General features: G+C 50.2%; 1 protein-coding gene across 1 annotated transcript; it reads left to right on the top strand.

Annotated features, from left to right (window-relative positions):
• Positions 1–12,581: 12,581 nt before the first annotated feature.
• LOC121142674 (putative sperm motility kinase W) lies at positions 12,582–17,287 on the top strand. The gene is made up of 2 exons (XM_040752803.1): positions 12,582–13,629; positions 17,094–17,287. The coding sequence occupies exons 1-2, from the start codon at positions 12,582–12,584 to the stop codon at positions 17,285–17,287; spliced, it is 1,242 nt and encodes a 413-aa protein (XP_040608737.1).
• The last annotated feature ends 3,671 nt before the right edge of the window (positions 17,288–20,958 follow it).

Here is a 20,958-nt window from a genome sequence, read left to right on the forward strand (position 1 = left end):
GCAAATGTTATTGTCAGATTGGTGAATCTCAGAATGACCCCAAGCCCCTAACGCCGGAACCACCCTCTCCACCCCGTCCTGTAGTGTCTTCAGAGGCCAGTAGGGAGGTTCACAGGAGACCCCAAAGGGAGCCCAGAACTCCCCGTGATCAACTGCTATCTGGTGCCCCAGGGGAGCCTCATACCCCTGCCCCAGAAAGGAACAAAGTTGAAAGCCCCTGTCACCTCCGGAGGTAAGTCTGGTGAAGGAACCTTTGGTGAAGGATACAAAGGCTAGGCTGGGCGTGTCGGGGATCCACGTGAGACATAACTGGACTTCCCTGGTTCGTTCGGGTGTGTGAATGTGTGGTGACCACACCAGGTCATCTTTAGTATGTATCTCTGTGCCCCTCGGTTTATTGGAGAGACATGTCTAAAGCAGAAGCGGGGGAAAGGAGCTGTCCCAGGACTGTGGTCACTGCTGCCCCCAAACAGAGCATTCCACAGGCTCATGAGCCGTGGAGGTCCCCCTGCAGGCAACACACCCACGCACACACACACCCGGCTGCCAGGTGGTAATGTTGAGCAGCCAGGTGGTAATGTTGAGCAGCGGCTGACGCGGCTCAAGGGGGAGTTTTGCTGGTGAGGTTAGATATGAAGCCTGTTTCCAGCATATGTTTTCATATGTTTTCATAACCTCCTGTGAAACTGACTATCCCTCTTTTGGAGTCAAGATAATGCACCACACTGGGAGTGGGTCAAAGTCTGGTTCACACTTGACATCATATCTGTCCAGGCCACATAGTACAATTGGTTCGTGTGTTTCAATGTTTGGACGTAACTTGTCAGGGATGTCAGTGAACCTCCCCGGATCCACTTCAAGTTCTTCGCATTTAGATAGGGAGCTGGGTGCTTGGTGTGCATTGGGGTCCCAGGAGCCCCATCATTTAAAGGAAAGAATCCCACTTAGAGAAGAATGGAGCATCCAAGGACAATTTGCTTTTTTGTTTTTTGGGGAGGGGGTTCTGGTGTTGTTTGTTTTTTGTGAGGGCCTCATTTAGGAATCTCAAGACAGTGAGTCCGTGAGGTAACTTAGCTATCTAAGTGGAGAAGATCCCTTTTAATTTAGGAACCTTTCCATAGGGATTTCATGACTGTCTTGGTAGGGAGAGATCTAGGTTCCTGTGGTGCTGACCACGCCCCTTTTGGCATTGCCACAGGTGCGTACGGGGCAGGGCGTACAGAGTACAGGGGTGAGGAGAGGGGCACTCGCTCTCTTTCGAGGTTCTAGTTAGGTCTCAAAGGGCTGCTGTCTTAGATGTGAGCATTCGACACCTCACCTGATGAGCGATGGCATTCGTATTCTGTAGGAACACATCCTAATAGCATATGAAATTCCAGGTCGTGTCTCTGGGCGGCCAGAAACACTCACACACCACCCTTTCCAGTTGCACCACAGAAGTCACCCCCACAAGGTTTCAGAAACTCCCATGGTTCACCAAATGTGAGCAAAGTCCACAGACTATTCCAAGTGAGTCCTGCCCAGGCCACAGCATCTTAGCAACAGAGCTGTCTGCCCTTGGACTTGACACAAATAATCATCTATGAATCAGATCAGGAGAGAGACTCTGAGACAAACAAGGGAATGTTTCTCCCCCTGAAAGCCTCTCCGTAGCAGGAGACTTCTCAAGCACCTCTGCAAAGAGTGGAATCCTGGCCATACGACTTCCCATGCCACAAAAATCCATAGTTTTCTGCCCTTCCCCAGGTGCCAGTGGCCAGTGTTCCACCCTTGGTCTCTTAGGCATCTGCTCTCAGATAAGCACCTGCCTGAGCACATGCCACGGGGGCATCAGAATCTTTATAAGTGTCCCCATGCTTTTCATTTTCTTCTGTTATCCTAAGGATTAGAGCCCCTAGTTAGACTCCAGCTTGTTCTGCTGTGGCAGTCCTTTGCATAAGATTCAGCAAACAACCAGGAGCAACGTCCTTGCCACCTGGGCAACACATTCATTTTGGTACCTGTGGGACACCTTCATAGCTACCGAGTCTAATAATTATTGGACCTGTCTGCACAGGAACACAATCACCATGTAGCCTCACTCCTGCTACCCTGGAAAGAAGAGTCTGAAAATGCAATACAAGATTCTACTTATCATTGACACGGTGCCTTTGTCTCTGCGAACCTGGCCGATCATCAACTCACATGCACCCCAGTGGCCATAACAGTTGTAGACAACATAGAGAATTGCCCGTTTTTTGTCCATCCTGTCATTTGGTGACACTTGAAATACTAAACAATACACACATATTCCACTTTCAAGATTTTTGCAACACAAAACCATTATTTCACTCGAGATAATTTGCTCCAAGTGGAAATGTAGGAAGGAATCTGCAGGTAGGGGGTTGCAAAGTATTCAAGTAGTTAAAGTCAGCCATGAAGCAGTGGTATATGACCTTCACATTGTCCGTGGAGAACCAAAGCCACACAGCACCCTGCTATACACGGATAGCAACGTGAAGCTGGAAGACGTTGCTCTCAACACCAGGTGTATGGGTGGCGCTGCCCTGAAAGGGTGAAGTAGTAAAAAGACCTTCAATGTCCCAGAAAGCGTCAGTGTACCCCAGGTCAGGTGAATAAGAAATCTGAGGAAGCTACTCTCCCCAAATACAGCTCATTAAGTCAGTAGGTTTCCTGGAGCTCCTTGCAGAAGTATGGTTGCGGCATCACTTACGCAGGGCTGACTCTAGGGCAGCTGCATCTCACGATGCCTGGGCCAGCCTGGCTTCACCTTAGAACAGCTATCTTCCTGGAGGTCTCTGGTAAACGGGACATCATGACATGCAGGTCATTGTTGTGGTTCAGGGACATCCCTGCTGGGTAGGACTGTTACTGCTCCTCCCCTCAAGAGCCTCCTTCTTAAAAGCCAGAAATGATCTGAGATCCTCAACTGCAAAGGCCAAGGACACATCACAGGGGTTTCAATTTATTCATGTTGGCCTCTTAGCTCAATTGAGACATAAGCTACTGAGGTGATCTCATAAGCTTTCTCTTGCTGTCATAGGACAACAAGGCAGTGCAGGAACATTGTGCAGGAGGCTGTCTAGTATTCAGTCGCATATTACAGAGTTAGTGTCTGTGTGGGTAGAGCAAACCATAGTGGGCTGAAGAGCTGATGACACACTTTAGTCCACAGGTGGAGACAGAGAAGGAATCTCTGGTAAAGGTTTGGTCTTTTGAATCCTCCAAACTCACCCCAAGTGACACACCTGTACAAACAAGCACAGAACCCTTCATCCTGTTCAAAGAGTACCATGAACTAGGGACCAGGTTTTGAAGCATATTAGCCTATGGGGGCCATTCTTGTTCTAACCTATCCATTATCACAGGAAGGACAAAGGTCCCTGAGAGCAAAATCATGACAGCCACCAGAGTTTAATGTGAGCAGAAAGAGATCAATATTTGTTCACATGGAGGACTCCTGAATTTAAATTAAGAGTATGTATGTACGACAGTGGTTTGGGTTAGATTTTCTTTCCTGTACTCCAGGGATCTTGGTTTTTGACAATATAGGGGCTCATATGTTCCTATGTTGGTTTAGTTTACAGTTCTGGGGTTGAGAGTTTTGCCAGGATTGACAGAGGAGGAGCAAGACTCCATCTCACTTTGAGAGCAGCCTCTGGAGAAAGAGACACTCGGGAATAAGTAGGTGGTGCTTCTTACTATAGTTGCGTGGGCTTGACTCTTAAAAAAAGACTACTGTGACCTGGCAGGGACAAAGCAGGCACACAGATCCTATCACAGAAAGTACAGAAAAGCATCTGTGCTACATTATTGTCAGAAACGACAATCCTCCAAAGGTCACAGAACCCGAATGCAGTCTGCGGGTTGCACATCATGACGGCATCTTTTTTGAGTTAATGAATGAACTTTCTGGGGAGGAGTCTTGATGGTTGCAGGAAGAAGAGGCCCAGAAACCATATGAACAGGTTATGACATCCATCAAATGCCACCAGAGAGCAAAGCCTAAACCACCCATATGGATGGGAACAGTAATGTCAGGACCCCTGGACCTAGGGTAGAGTTGGACATTGGGACAGCACCTTCAGTGTTACCAAATCCTTTCACAGAATGAAGGTAAAGATTGGCAGAGTCTGGGCAGGATGTTCCCTGAGGTGTGAGCTTTGGGCATCTCCCTTGCTCAGGGGACAGCATTCATATTCTGAAGGAAAACATCCTAATAGGAACGTAGAAATTCCAGGTCATGTCTCTGGGCAGCTAAAAACACTCATACACCACTCTTTCCAATTACACCACAGAAGTCACCCCCACAAGGTTCAGAAATTCCCATGGTTCCCCAAATGTGACCAAAGTCCACAGACCATTCCAAGTGAGTCCTGCCCAGGCCACAGCATGTTAGCAACGGTGCTGTCTGCCCTAGGACTTGTCACATATAATCCCCTATGAGTCGGAGCAGTTGAGAGACTCTGGGAAAAACACCCTGAAAGGCTCCCCAGAAACTGTGACTTATCTGAAGTACGTCTGCCCAGATTGGGACCCTGACCACATACCCTCCAATGCCACACATGTCCCCCTCTTCTGCTCTTCCCCAGAAACCAAGAGCCAGTATTCTACCCTGGCCTTTCAGTTGTCTACTGTAAGATTAAAAACCTGCCTGAGGGTTTATCACGAGGGTAAAGGAATCTTTATGCTTTTCATTTGTTTCTGTGTTTCCAAGAAAGAAAAATCCCAGGTAGAGGTCAGTCCCCCACGTTCAAGTGTGGCTGCTCTGTTCATCAGATTCAGCAACCTCTCGGGAACAATGTCCTTGCAGCCACAGTGACCTGCGGGATAATTTGATCCTGACTGAGTGTAATAGCCATTGAGTTGATCATTCACCAGGACCTGTGCGCATAGGAGCACAGTGACCCCCCGAGCCACATGGCCTGCCTCCCCCAGAAAAATATCCAGAAATTCCCTATTTACTCTTTGCCAAGTTACATTTGGCTCTTTGAAGCTGAGTCAAATCATCGCTTTACAGCACATGGCCATAAAATTTTAGAGATCAAAGAGATGCACCTCTGTGCCATTATAATATAGATGATGACACCCAATATAACATGGAAACATTATTCAACTCTTTCAGATCATAGCAACCCAAAATCATCTTGTTTTGTTAGAGAGCATTCCCACTGAGGAACTTGATGAATCTTGTAATGGAGGATTGCAGGCTGCAGGAAAAGGACACACAAAATATGCAATATAAAGACAGTCACAAAGAAGTGATATGACTCTGACATTGTCAGTAAAGACATTAATATCCAAAACATCCTGCTAATGCAGATACAAAAATGAAGCTGGCATCTGTATCTTGAAGCTTTTATTCTCTATCAGAGGAGTACAGGTGGCACTGAGCTGAAAGTGCCCCAGGAAGTCTTAGGGATCCCCCAGACCTGCTCAGACACCAGACTCAAGAAATTGTACTCAATCCTGCTTATTAAATCAGGAGGTTTACTGGAGCTCCTTGCAGAAGTATGGGTGTGGCATCACCTTCATTAAGGGTGACACTAGGGCAGCTGCATCTCATGATGCCTGTCCCAATCCTGGCTTCAGTGTAGAAAAGCTGCCTTCCTGGAGGTCTCTGGCAAATGGGATATTGTGCTATACTGGTCATTATTGTGGCTCATGGGCATCCCAGCTGGGTATGACTGTGATTGCTCCTCCCCTCAAGAGCCTCTTTCTTAAAAGCCAGAAATGAACTGAGATCCTCAACTGCAAACGCTCCCACAGCATCATCCTTTCTTAGACTTGTGAATAAGTAAATAGCGTCCTCTTTGATTCACTGAGGGGTTCTCATTACTTCTCTCATGCTGAAATGAGATTCCATGGCAGAGCATGAAGCTTACACAGAAGACTGTCTAATACAGACTCACACATTATACCGTTAGTGTCCCTGTGGGAAAGCAAAGGCATGGTGGGAGGAAGGGTGCACTCTGACTCACAAGTCTGAGGCTGAAGGGAATCACTGGGAAAGGATTGGCTCATGACAATTCCAAACCCACCCCAGGCCACCCCAGTTCCTCCCCTTCTGTTCTTCTCAGGCAACAGCAGCCAGCATCCAAGCTTGGTCTTTTAGGCACCTGCTTCAGATAAGCACCTGACTGAGCACATGTCACAGGGGTGGGAACGTCTCCATGCTTTTCATTTTCTTATGTCTTTCAAGGAGAGCCCCCCAGGTCGAACCTAGCTCCCCCTGTGTTCAACCTTGGCTATCCTTTGCGGGAGATCCAGCAAACTCTCAGGAGCAATGTCCTTCCCTGGGCAACACCCAGATATGCCTACTACTTCCAGAGAGAGTGAAGCCCTGTCTTTCACAAATCCTGTGCCACCTACAGCTCAAAAGATGTGCATACTAGTATCTTCCCCAGATAGAACTGACAAGGCCCTCACCCTGTACCATTGAGTTGAAGACATGCCTCCTGTATCAAGGCAGGGACAGATTTGTCATGAGGGCCAGGCTTTCAGCATGCAGTTAAGAGCAGCAAGAAAGATGTCCCCTTCATCGGAAGACCCAGAGAGCAGCATCCCCTGCAGAGCAGGAAGGGACCTCACCAGAAGCCTTGTCATGTGTCTTGTGCTGAGCACTAGCTGCAAACCCACTTTCCTCGAGTCCCTGAGCAACAGGTGAGAGGCTGAAGGCCATCATGCATCAAGAAATGGGAAGTGATTTCAAGAGAATCTGTGCTTTCCTTCCTCCCGGGACTCTGACTTCTTTGGCCAGCAGATTCCCTGAGAGGACGTGTCAAGTTCCTTTTGAAGAGTCAGTGTATTCTACCCTCTGCCAGGCTTCTTCTGAGAATGGATGTCTTTGTGCCCATCCCACTTGCTCCCCAGTAGCGACAGACAGCATTTCAGTGCATTTCTTGGCCTTTATCTTCAGACTGGGACCCCAGATTCTGGAAAGTTCTCTCTCTTGCACCGCTGTAGGCTCATGAGAGAGAGACAGAGAGAAAGACACACACACACACACACACACACACACACACACACACACACACACAGAGACAGAGAGAGAGAAAGACACACACACACAGACAGAGACACACACACACACACACACACACAGAGAGAGAGAGAGAGAGAGAGAGAGAGAGAGAGAGAGAGAGAACAAGAGAGAGAGAGAGTCTTGTGGTTTCATCACATGTTATATGATGAACCTGAGGTGGACATCCTAACTCAGTGATTTACTCTAGCTTTGGGGCACGGGATTCTATTTGTAGGGACCACTTTTCAGAAGCTGCAATAGAGGCCTCAAAGGATGTCAAATCTTCCATCTCAGCTCCTCCCAAATGGGAAGCTTCCTCCACTGAATGCTAACCATCCTGCCGCAGTGAAGCCCATATTGGAACTGATGACAAATGCTCACCCCAGTTTCCTTCTGGGAAAGAGCAATCAAGGGTAGCACCACACCCCAGGCATCTTCTTCAACATAGTTACAACTGATGGAACTCAAACATCTTGATGAAACAGTAAGTTCCCTCAAGAAATGAGTGTGGCACTTGCTGCTCCTACACACACTCTAAGGTCTTACTTCAAGTGTGCTGACAGCTGGGAGAAGCTGGGGAGATATTATCAGCCAATTGCTATCATGTGATGTGTTGCTATAGTGATGGGCAGCTATAGATTCCTGCAGGGCTAAAGGAGCCATGGGGAATCCCAGGTTCCGTCTGATGTTCACCACCCTGCTCTCGCTGTGTATGCTAGCTGGAGTGCAGATGAGACATGAGCTCCTCAGGCTGTAGCGTTGTCCTGACTCCGTGCCTTTGGTCTTTCTGCTTTCTACAAAGACCATTGCTAGAGCTTGTAGGAAAGACTGACTCCATCAGCTGAACAGTCGAAGAGCTCCCTATTGGGAGAGCCAGGCTCATTTACTCAGGACATGCTCAGCAGCTACTTCTGTATGCTCACAAGACTCAGGGTTTCTACCCCCGGCCGCTACTGAAACCCAGTCCAGAACGCAGGGAGTGGCAACAGCTTGGCATATGTAGCTGCAACTTTGGTGTGCATGTCCCTTGTGTCCTCAGCATGTGCAATGACCAGCAGCAAGAGGGATCTGTTTCTCACTCACTGGTGGCTGCTGTCTGGGATCAGGCTGAATTCTTCTCGGTCGAATGGGGGCTGTGATTCCACGTGTGGCAGCACAGGCTTCCAGAACCTGGCCAGGCTACAAAAGCCTTCAGATGTCTACAAGGGACTCATCTTTAAGTTTACCATATTCTGTTGTTTGGAGCTGGCAGGGAGTTGTGAGCTTCCCCCTTCTGTGAGCAGAGCCTTGCAGTGGAGCATAGTGCAGAGGGACATGGAGAAATCCACAGGGTATTTATGTCTCATCATCTGTGGGCTTCACTCTTGAGGGCATTGTGGGACCTGATAGAAGCAGATGGAAGGGAGAGCCTGAGGTTGCAACCCAAAACCATTCAGCCCAGGCTGAGATTACTGCAAGGGCAGTGTCTATCCAGACCTCCAGGACACAGAGCAAGGATGCATACAATCCTTCCTTCCATTTGGAAGCGATGCTTGTAATCTTCACTCGGGAAGCTGTGAGGTCCCCACTGAGTACAGCTCCTTGGGATGCTCATCTCTCCAGCCATAGGTTCAACAGACTTAGAACACTACTAGCGTCACCTCCTCTGCACACCGCTCTGAGGGGCAGTCCTCCTCAGTGCCTGGATGTCAGCCCCTACCAGAAGGAAGGCTTGGCTTTGAGGATCCCTGTGGGATGGGAAGAACAGCAGATAGTTCCATTGTAAGTAACAGTAGGAGACGGGCGTGTCTGCAGCCTCATTTGTGGCTTTGCAGACAGCCATATGGACTGGGACAGATGACTCCCAGATCTGCTCCTGCAGAACACTTTCACATTCCTTCCCAAGAGCGTCTTTGGTGACTTTCATCCAGTACAGACCACATACACAGCCAAGTACTTCTGCCTCCTGACTGTCTGGATCAGGAAAGCCAACAGGCTGAGCCCTAGGGCACCACCTATCCTGACAGTGTGCTTCGACTCTACCTGTGGCTGGAAGAGTCCAAATTTGCCTGAGTCCCTTATACAACTCCCTCAGAACCACAGGGTCCAGGTCTGCATGCTGTTCTCTTAAGATGACAGGGCTCACTGGGAGCCCCGGGGCAGCTCCTCTGAACATCCTAGAAGAATTGCTGAGGAGCATCGCCTGCTGTGCAGAGTGTCTGAATGTGTTTCTCCTGATCATGTGGTATCCTGCTGCCATTGGGCACAGAGTCTGTTTCCCTTCTACTACTGCTCCATTGCATGGAGGCTGGGGATGGCCATTTAGGGCTCCACCTTGGGGAGCTAGGCTGTTAGAATTGGCATGAGGAAGCCAGGTGGCATGTGCCTTCAGTCCCAGCACTTGTGAGGCAGAGGCAAGTGGATCACTGAGTAGGAGGAATGGTCTACAGAGCAAGTTCTGGGACAGCACAGGTCAACAAACCTTGTCCTGGGACCCCCTCTTTTAAAACATGCGAGGAGGAGGTAATGCCACCTCTCTGAGGATCGCATCTCCAGCACTGGGCAATATAAAGTAAGTTAACCTCTAGCTTTAGCAGTTAGGATGTGCCCATCCCCCAAGGTTCTTCCACCAATCCCCTTTTCAAATGGGGCGTGTCTCTCAGCCTCTCTCTCTCTCTCTCTCTCTCTCTCTCTCTCTCTCTCTCTCTCTCTCTCTCTCTCATTTTGGTTTTACAAGACAGGGTTTCTCTTTATTGTTTTGGAGGCTGTTGGTCCAGCCAGGCCTCGAACTCATAGAGATAAAGCCTGCCTCTGCCTCCTGAGTGCTGGGATTCAAGGCCTGCGAGCAATGTTTTAGGCTTGTCATACAGAAACCACAGGAGTGGGTGTGGCACATGTCCAGTTTTCCCTGTCTCAATTCAAAACAAACAAAATGGATTTAAGAAGCTTCACTAGCAACCATGGACCGTTATGAGTAAACACTTGAATCTATGATGCAAGTCTATAATCTGGCCAACAGTGCACGATGTTTATTGTGGGTCAGGCACCCCTAGGCAGAACCTGGCCATCCTCACTCACTGCAGCAGGGAGAGCCCCGAAGGCTCCTGTGCAAGTGGACGTCTAAAAGTCCTGTCGTCCAGAGAGGGCAATGTGGCTGGACAACTGTCCCTAATCCTGTCTCACCCTTTCCATGTCCTGGGGCTGTGTGCACCATGTTTCAGCTCCACTAACTCACGCGACGGCCTGACCTGCACCAGCACCAGGGCCTGTGGCTTACCTTAGTCAGCAATGAGACAGCAGCAACACACAACAGTAAGGAACAGCGCTTGCGGGCCTCAGCACCGTGAACAGTGCTCTATACTAATTAAAGGAAGGGCGGCTTTGCCAGACAGAGCTGGCTACAAAGACGTGGGCTGTCCTCTGCTCTGGTGGTCTGAGCAATGAGATGGAACTTTGAGGGTGGAAAGCATTTTTTCTGGGAATATTTTTCCACAGCCAAGAAGTCTGTGTGACGCTCCTGTCCAGTGCAGATGATCACACACAGTGTGCCAGCTGCCGGCCTGTTTAGGGCGTTAGTGCCTATTTGACTATCCTGCCCAGTCAGATGTTCACACAGCAGGAGTGGGCAGAGAATTTGTCTGCAGGTGTGAGCAATTTCCTTTCCCCAACTCAAATGTGGAACTAAGAGAATTCAGCACACTTACCTCAGGGTCAGTACAAGGACAGGGAGGGGGGAAAATCAGTGAAAAACCATGTGGTCTCAAAGGGTTAGGTCCTTTTGCCTAGTTTCTGCTTGAATTTTTATGGTAATTCCTAAGTGATGGGCTTTGACTGCAGTATATGAGCTAAGCAAACCCTTTCCCCTCCAAGAGCCTTTGGTCATGGTGTGTGCCAACAAGCAGCAGAATGTGGTCTCACTGCCCATGAAGAAACCATGAAGCCCCCTCTCCCTGGCTTCAGGTGGAGGAGTTGCCCTCTGTGACAGACAACATGAGCAGGACCAGGAAGATGGGTCAGGGCAGAGTGACCGGGTTTCACTTGGGTCTCTGCATTCCCAGCAGTCGTCATGAGCTAGTTTATGTTTGCCTCAAAGACAATGAGAACTTGACCTCTGGTTCAGAAACCACATCCTGTCCCCTAATGGAGCTAAACCTCAGGAAGCATGAGGTAGGCCTGACTGGAGATGCCCCAGAAGCACAGCAGAGGCTGGGGCTGTGCCCTGGGAGCTGTCGAGAGAGGCCCTGGCACTATTGATGAGAGCAACAGCTTCCTGGATCACAAGGGAGAAATCCACATTTCCTACCTAAAAGGACGCTAGTGAACACAGTGCTTTCCCAGGACTGCTTGAGGTGAACAGGCATGACAGTGCCGACTCAGGATGAGTGTCCAGGACACCCCAGCCTCTTCCTTCTACTTCCAGATATTCACACATCAAGTGGACCTTTAATTCACCCCAGAAGCCAGCCACTGACCCAGGACTAGGACTAACAGGTTCAGGCCAGAGAGTAGCCAATAGCTCCCCATGCCATGGATATTTCTGCCCTTTTTCTCCCCTGGTCCCCAAAATCGAAGAGTGTAAACATGGCTTTGACCAAACCCCCTGGTGATTTTGCCTCTTTGCAGGACTGTGGAGGCCTGGTGTTTTTGGGGCTGCAGTCGGGACCAGCAGAGCAGCCCTGGGTCTGTTCCTGAGTAGGGGAGTGAGCATAAGGCTAGCTAAGAGATCTAAGAGTCAGAGACACAGGGTAGCTGTCAGGAAGGCAGATGAGTCCACACTGAACGCTCCCCAGTTTATACATCCTCCATCTTTATAATCAACCAAAGATGGGGACAAAGGCAAAGACTTCTATTATCATGTGCAAAGGGCGAGTAGAATTACTCCCCTTAACCCTAAAGACAGCCCATAGCTGCATGTACTGCTAGACCCTCAGGCCCTTCATAGATGCACTAGTCGTCAGGGTGAGAGTGAACTCGCCTGGGCACAAGTCTCTTGTTCTCTGATAGGAGCCAGTCACCACCAAGGCCAGGGCATCCTGCAGTCAGTAAGCTAAAGTCTTAGAAACAGCAGCAGTGAATTGAGCTCTCTGAACTCGTGGCAGCTGGAATGGATTTCCTCATACTGGTCCCAACACAGAACACGTGTTCAAGATGTACCTCATCCTCAAAAGACCAGAAATGGTTTGAGGTACTCGGGATCCAGCTACAAAGGCCATTGAAGCAATGTACATTGTGTAATTTCTAAACGAGTAAGTGTGCGTCCGTGACATTGATTCACCAATGTAGAAGCTGGTGGAGGCTAGTCACATGTTCCTAAGAAGGGGAAGGTGACTGTGGTCCAACATGGAGACAGCCACTGCAAGCCATAGCCTGCTGAGATTGGTGCAACTCTTGCTCTGACCTCACAAAGTCCCACTGTGAGGGGAGAATGAGTGTCCTGTAAAGGAGACCTTGGGCTTGGCTGCAGCTCTGTCCCTATAGACCAGGGAGCTGATATCAGTGTGACCTGCGGGACTCTTGTACTAATTGTTGGCTTGAGACTACACCACCACCTGTTCGAGCGCCGTGACCACCTGGCCTCATGGGCTACTTATCCAAAGATGATAGCCTGAGAAGGCAATACAAAATAAAACGTAACATCGGCCGAGGTGCATTCGGACATGTAAAACTAGCTCGGCATCGCCTCACAGACATCCTGGTGGCCATAAAGACCACGGAAAATTTACAGGAACGCCTTCGGATCATCAGGGCAGAGATGGCAGCATTAAAATTCTTAAAACACCCATACATACTTGAGATCTTTCAAATAATAACAACGCCGGATTACACACACATCATAACTGAGTATGCACCTGGAGGAAGCCTGGCAAAGGTAATCCGGAAAGGCGGCAGGCTGCAGGAGAAAGAGGCACAGAGACTGTTTGGTCAACTGGTGTCGGCCATCAGGTATTGCCATGACAATGATATCATACATAGAGACTTGAAACCCCAGAACATCTTGCTGGACAGAGAGGGGAATATTAAGGTGGCCGACTTCGGTCTTGCCAAAAGAAGTAAACCTGGAACTGTGCTTCAGGGAAGATGTGGTACAAGCACCTTCAATGCGCCAGAACTCCTCCTGGGGGAAGTCTACGATGGGAAGAAGGCAGATGTGTGGAGTCTGGGTGTGGTGCTCTATTGTATGACCACTGGGCACCACCCCTTCAAAGGAAGCAACTCGAAAGACACCACTGGGGATATTATTCGAGGGAGCTATGAGGTCCCATCTAGTGTCTCTGGGCAACTCGAAAACCTACTCCACCAAATGCTAACGGTTGCCCCAGAGAAGAGGCCCACCATCGAAGATATTGAACAACATCCCTGGGTCATGAGATGTGACGTAAACATCCCAGATGACAGCTACCCCGATCCAGACGTAATAAACCTGATGGCAAACCATGGATTTTCTGCCAATGCCATCAGAGAGTCCATACATAATGAAACATACGATGAACTGATGGGGACATACCTTATCATCAAAAGAAACCTTTACAAGGACCTTGAGCTTCACTACAACACCTCAGGCAAGCCTGCGGTCTCTGAAGCCACACCTTCCACATCGCCAGCACCTCGCCTCACTCGAGGATCCAGTGAGCCCATCTTTGGCTCCCTCCACACTCAGCCTTCACAACAGAACCTGACACCATTAGGGAGAAAATTGACCAAAAGTTCCTCCCATCCTCAATGTTGCCCGCAGAGGGTGACCCCCACTTGTAGCCATGCCCCTCTATCTAGAACTGCGGCTGCCCCATGTGTGGGCAACAGCATAATGGAAGAGAAGATGCCCCTGCCATCTGGGCTGCATCCTGACACGAAATCTTCCCCTCAGAATATCGGGTGTTTCAGGAGACTTGGCAAAACAATCAGGGCTTGCCTGTCAAGATGGTGTTGTTTCTCGAGTTCAGAGAGAGAAACTCAACCTATGATCAACAACAGAGTTGCTCCCATGAAAGAGGCAGGAGGCAGAGCCCAGTGAGGAATTGGCCAAGCAGACACGAAAGTGTAAGTGTTTTCTTTGTGTTCTATTTTCTCTGTCTTGACTGTGCCTTTTCATTGGAAGAGTGAGAAAAAAACCAAATGTGTGTGTGTGTGTGTGTGTGGGTCCTACATGATGTTCAGTTGCACTTCAACAGCAGCTGGATTAAATGTTGCAATACGGCATACCTCCTGTGGGGGCTATACTGCTCCAACATAACTAGTTAATATCTCATGCAACTCAAGTAGCAGCAGACAGCAAAAGACTGTGATGAGAGCAGGTGCCACGAGTGGGCAATGTGGGAATGTGGAGCAGATGCCCACAGGGAGCAGATGACCAGAAAGACAGTGTCGAGTCTTGAAATGGAAGATCAGGTCAGAAAGACAGGAAGGGCTATGACGCTGTCTCACCACCTTCTCCAGGTTCCCTCTGTCCCAGCCCCAAACTAGCAGTGGTTCTAGGAATTAGTAGATGTACTGACAGGTACGGAGGGATCCTTGTGTGCCATGTCTCATGCAGACATCTTTCAGATCTCCATGGGTGAGCCTGCTACTCTTCAGTCTTTGAACCCCAGGGATGTGAACCCTTTGTCCTGAACATTCTCACACAGTGTCAGTTTGCAGAGCCGCCCCACCACTTCATTAATTAATGTGCTCCCTGCTGTGTGGAACCTGTGGGTGAAGCTCCTTCTCCATAGGGGATGTCGAGTGAGGTCACCAGTCCACAGAAGCAGTGCATGGAGTAGCTGGACCTCTCTGAATCCTAGAGACCACACCAGACCAGCGGCATCTATTACTGCCTCAGGCTTTTCTCCCCATCAGTGAAGACCTCGTGATCATCTATTAGCTTGGAAGGACACAGTGTTCTCTGGTGCAATCTTGTCTTTTCTGAACAGCTATGCCTGACCGTGGAGGGTGCCTTGTTTACCCACGACCATGGGAATGGCCTATAGTGTTGCACCCTCTGTGGTCCTCTTTCTGAGCATGTTACCCCCTGTGGCCGGTATCACGGGCAAATCTTCCTTCAGTCTGTTCCCACTACTTCCTTCAGGATGCTCCTGTTCAGGGTCACAGCCACAGGAAGATATGAGCTGGTTTATGTTCAAGGTGGTTGGGACTCTCTGTCCTTCTCATCCATGGCCTTCCATCCCCTCAATTCTCCCTTGCAGCTCCTGGTGCATGCAGCGACGTGGCAGGCTGTGGGTCTCTGTCTGCAGGACAGAAGGGCCCATCTCTAAGTCATGATCGCCAACACTACCATGTGTAGTATAGAGGTAAACAAGGGTGTGCTCCTTGTCTTTGTTGGTCGGGCAGTGCTCAGAGTGACATGGGTCACATTCATTTCAGGGTCTAGACTTAGAATTCCTCTGAAGGTGGGACTGGACCAAGGGTCACCCGGGCAGAGGTCTAGACTTCTCAGGTGCACTGGTTACTTCTTCAAAGTGAGAAATCTGGAGATGCGTGTCTTACCCTGTGCCTCAGCCGGGATGCTGCTGACGACTTCCCTCAGTTCATGGTGCTTCGAAAGCCATTGTCCATAGGGAGCAGATGACCAAGTACGAAGAATGCTTGGGGATCCAATGCCTGGCAGGGTGACTATGGCCAAAGCCCAAGGGGACACTTCAGTGCGTGCCTCTCTGCAGTTGAAGTGGACTGTCAGTGTGATCAGCCCTCGACAGCCTGATGACCTCACAGTGTGGAGGCCCGGGGGATGCTGAGCAGGATACCCAGTGCCTGTGTCCATGCGTGTCCAGTCTGGACGACATGTTTGCTGTATCCCAGGACTCTCCACAGTGGCATTCCAGGAACAGACCCACAAAGGGCAGTGGTTTCTTACTAAGAATTCTTCAGTTTCCCAGCTCCCAGTCTGCCACTTCTGAGGAGCCTGGAAGAAGAGCTCCCCTGATTGGCCAGAGGGCAACCATGTGACCTACGTCCTGCATTTCCTTGCCATTGACTTTGCAATTGTGGGGCCTCTGACTACCCAGGCCAGTGGTCCATTGCTCCTGAGGCTCATGGCTGACTAGAACAAGACTGGCTGGATGCTCCAAGTAGAATCTGAGCAAGGAATGGAGAAGGGATGTTGTGCTGCTGGTCATAAGGAACAAACTTCCTGAGGGAATCTACTGTGATTCTAGATGGTACCTGGAAGAGGGACTATGGACAAGCCTCTAAGGGGTCACCTCAAGGACTCCCTGCAGGTCAGAGGGACAGGCAGAGGCAACGGCTCTTACAAGTTTCCTGTCAGAAAAGTGTGGAGCATCAGCCAGCTCTGGACAGCAGCATCCATAGGTGAGATTCTGAAGGCTCCCTAGGTCATGCTGCATGTCAACTCCACGGGATCCCAGGAAGGCAATGTGACTGCAGTGACACGGGATTCTCTGCAGGGCGCTAACTCCATTCTCAAGAAGAGTGGGCACTGTGAAAACCAGCCAGAGCTTCTGAAGAAGAGCAAGTTTTCAAGGCCTGCATCCCAAGACCAAAATAATACCCTAGTCATGGGACACTAATGCTGGCCTTTTTTCTCTCACTTCCTCCATGCATTCTACCTCCAATCACCCAGAGGACAATCTCTTCCCAGGGTCACTCTAGAACCCTGATCCAGTCATGGAGACACAAGTTGGGACAGCAATCTGGACCCCTGTGCCCTCACAAGTCTTTATGGACATCCAAGGCATGTCAAGCCTATGGAAGGTGGAGTTGCGGCTGCAGTATGGGCTGGGCTGGGTCATTGTCACCGTCTAATGCAGAAGCCCTTGTGCCAACATTCGGTCCTGTTGGCAAGGCCGTTCTGCCCTTCGAGGTAACATCCTGATGTGCCTGTCTCAATACAAAACCACCCCAGCATCCCCTTATGGGAGCTACTGTCTCTATGGTGACACTGAGACAAGGACTCTGACACTGGTAGGTTGGATGGAAAGACGTGAGGCCAAACTACCTGGGAACAGGATCCTGAAACCACTGATCTTCTCTTCAGACCTACTTTCTACACTGATATCCTCCTAGTGCCTGCTCTGTGACCAGGACATCAATAACTTTGTCCCTGAATTTCCTTCAGCTTTCACTCTCTGTCTTCCAGACCTGAAGAGCCTGGAGGAGGCCCTCTCCAGATACTTCAGTGGTGGCCCTGTGACCACTGTCTCTGTGTTCTCTCGGGATATTGCTCCAGATGTGGGACGTCTGGAAAGCCGGGCTCTCAGATCTACTCCTGCAGCCTGTCTCTCAAACCTGGGCTGGGCCTGCTCCAGTCCTCCTGCAGCATCATGGTGGTAACTCTTCCCTCTGCAGGCCCAACCCCGTTCTTACCTACAGGGAGAAAGTGTGAAGACTGGGTGTGAGGCCTGACGCGGCCCTCTGGGCTGCCTTCGTGCAGTGCTGTGAGCTGTTGTTCCGGCAGTTGACATTCAGTAGCTATGGTGACGCGCCAGGCCCTTAGTGGGTGCTGGATCCCAGGACGGTCAGTCTGATGGTCCAGCTGCCCACCAGGGGCTGGAACGGGCAGAGTCCAGGATAATCGGGAAGACAAAGGAGGCGAGGTGAGTCCTCGTGAAAACAGTTCCACAGGGGGACGGACCTGAGAGGATGCATGACAGCACAGGGAGTGAGAGGAGACTCCCCGTGAGGAGAGCGGTGCTGGGCCAGCCTGGGAGGAAGGAGGGATGAGACAGAGGGCCTCGAGCGCTGCCATGAGACAGGCCGCCAGCATGGATGAGCGCACATGACGTCTCTCTGCGATAGTGAAGTGTGTGGGCAGGGAAAGAGAATTACTTGCAAGTTTACTTTTGATGACATGCTGGTCTCAACTCTCTCTTGGCTCTCAGGCCCTGGTAGTGTTGGCATCTCCAAAATGGCCAATGGCCCGTAATATGCACTCCTATTTTGCTGGTGATGGGAAAGGTGGATGAGGGGCCCAAACAGTGACAAAGACGGGAGCCAGAAGGCAGCCTGACCGGGTGGCAATGGTGGACCTCCAGCAGTAAGAAGCCTCGTGCCTACGGTGCTGTCCCATCGTTCTTACAAACAGCTGCAGGACTTTCAGAGGCAGTGACCATCCCAGGTACGCGTCACCAGGCAGTCCTCCCCGACCTGGGTGGTCCCTCAGCCCCTGAAGCTCCTTTCTGTCCCACTCTGACATTGTCACCTTGAGGACACCTGTCACTCTCTAGGACTTTTCTTTCTACTCTGAAAATGAGACTTGAGAGGTTCCGGTAGGAAGGGCAGACACAAATCCCTTCTTCTCTGACTGCTGTCATGTTCATTGTAGATGTCAGCAGCTGTGGGTGAGTGTGACCTTCCGCAAAGCAGACAAGCCCCCTGAGGCGTCCCTGATGGGGACATCAGAGGTTATCGCCACAATCAACAGAAGGTCCTTCCTTGTCCTTAATCCCAGGTCACTCTCAGCTGCACAAGTGTACGGTTCAGAATAAGCTGCACCATTGTCCCCAGTAGAAGCCAGGGGTCCCAACACTGAAAACTTTCAGCTCCATGACCTGAGGCTTCAGCCTCTTTGCTTTGCCTGGTTCAAAGCTGACACCCAGCAGTCTGTCCTCTCTTGTCTCTCAGCGTCTCCCCCAGAATAACGGACTCTGTCTGTACTCAGCTGACATCACTGGGACGTCCCCACTGTATCCCGGCCTGATGCTTCCTGACATGGACTGTGTCCCAGAGGACTGTGCTGAGCTCAGACCAATGCTCTCTTCGCCTTCCACCTCTGCCAGGCTCATCTCAAGTTGTGATGCCCGTCCTTCCGCCAACGCTTAAGGACTTTCAGTCCACACTCCTCCTACTAGCCTGGACCAGCCTGGACTTAGCAGAGTCAGTGGATTTCAGCTCCATCTTGGTAGGTATGTTCCCTCCAACCTTGGCCTGAGCTTTGACAGCCTAGGACGACTTGTCAAGCATTTCACATTATTTGTGTCTTGTCTCATTTATTCACTTGTCTGTCTCTCCTCCCCTTCTCTCCTCTCCCCTTCCCTCTCCTCTCCTCTCCTCTCCTCTCCTCTCCTCTCCTCTCCTCTCCCCTCCACTCTCCTCTTCTCTTCTCCTCTCCTCCTCTCCTCTCCTCTCCCTCTCACTCTCCTCCCCTTCTTTCCCCTCCCCTTCCCTCTCCTCTCCTCCTCTCGTGTCCTCTCCTGTCTTTTCCGTGTGTGTGATGTGTGCTCCTTGTGCAGCATCTGTGTGCTGTGCCTAGCATGTGAAGGCTGCAGGATAACCCTATGAAGTCATTCTCTCCAACCACTTTGAAGGTCACAGGGAGTGGATTTTCTTGCTCATCCCCTGAACTTTTCTACAGGTGGAGAACGTGATGGACATGTCTCACTTATTGGAGAATTTGGGGGCTGCTCTGGCAAGTGGGAGTCTTGAACTGGGCCCGCGTGTGTGCTCTTCTCCGCCCTTGGATGCCAGTCAGACAAGAAGACCTTCTGTGTCCCTCAGAATTGCCTTGGTTGTTGATTTGGGGAATGCTCAACCTCTTGCCTTAGCCTTCTGTCTAATTTAGATCTTATTGAGTCTTAGCATCCCAGGTAACTGCGCCTGTTCTTTAGGCCTAGCTCATTTTACCAGAACTTTCTGTGGCTGTAACAGTAAGTATGTAACAGTTTAGGCCATGGTTACTCACACTTAGAACCCTTGCCTAAGGGTGTTCTTATTTACCTGTGAGGAGATCAAGGCAGGAACTTTCATCCTTACTTAGGGATGAGAATAAACTAAAGCTCAGAGCAGGTGCCGTCACATTGTGGTTCCAACCTGGAAGCTCCCAGCTCCAGTGTTCGAGCTGCTTAGTTAATTCTGTGTTGGGACCTTTTCCATTCCTTTCTTGTTAGAATCAAAACAGCTTCTGTAGAACCTGGAGTCCAGAAAGCCAGGGTTTGGATTTCCAGGGTGATCTTGACCCATGTTGGTTCTCCTGGCTATTATCCCTGCATTCACCAATAAACACAGCACATCTCCTCATAGGTCTTGTCTGCTCCTGTGCCCTGCGCTCAGTGAGGAGGTTTGGAGCAATGGGAAAAGGAATCAAATACAAGCTCTGGATTCCACGAGAAAGCAAGAGGCAGACCCCCGAGGCTCCGTGAAACTGAAATCCTGCTCAAGTTCAAGTGCTCTCTGATGCCAAGAAGACAAGGTAGAAAGTGGGTCCATCTAATAATTGGTCAGGGTTCCACCGGCCTGCCATGTTGGGATTCCTCTTTCTAGGGATCACTTAGAAATCCACATAGGCCTATCTCCGGGAAGACAGGTCAAGGTGTCACTGTGAGAAGGGGCTGGTGACAGGAGCCACTCAGAGCTTCTCTACGGAACGGAAGACAAGACTCAGATGGTCCTTCCCATGATTTCCTCAGGCTCCACTGAGAGCTGAAGATCGCCAAGGGCATCATCTTTAGATGCAGGTAGGATGGCCCACTCGGAGTCTCTGGCTTCTGATGCTATCACACTGGGGTCTGAATAGCTCAGAGGAAGAGGGCTGACAGTGCTGCCCAGTCCTGGAGCACTCCCCCGGCACAAGTGACCCTCGGCAGTGTTCTCAGACCTCAGTGTGGGAAAATGTCTATAATCTGTAGAGGGACGGTCCCCCAGCATTCTCAGGGCTTAGGATCTGTAGCGAATCCTGCCCCTTCCTGAGCAGAAAGAGAGGAGGTGTGGATTGGGGATAGGGATAGAAGGGGGGACTGGGGGAATGTGGGGAGGGAAAGTTTGGTGTTGTGGGGCTTGTGAGAAAGGGTTTCTCTGTGAAAAGAGCACAAGAGGCGACCCCAGTCACAGTTCCATGTCAGACATCTCTGCCTCTCTGCTGCCAGCATTGCTTTTTATTTATTTATTTTTTTTGAGACAGGGTTTCTCTGTGTATCCTTGGCTGTCCTGGAAATTGCTTTGTAGAGCAGGCTGGCCTCGAACTCACAGTGATCTGCCTAGCACTGCCTCTGCCTCTGCTCTAGAGTCCC

Source organism: Mesocricetus auratus, unplaced genomic scaffold (genome assembly GCF_017639785.1).
Source record: "Mesocricetus auratus isolate SY011 unplaced genomic scaffold, BCM_Maur_2.0 Super-Scaffold_100010, whole genome shotgun sequence".
Taxonomy (NCBI): domain Eukaryota; kingdom Metazoa; phylum Chordata; class Mammalia; order Rodentia; family Cricetidae; genus Mesocricetus; species Mesocricetus auratus.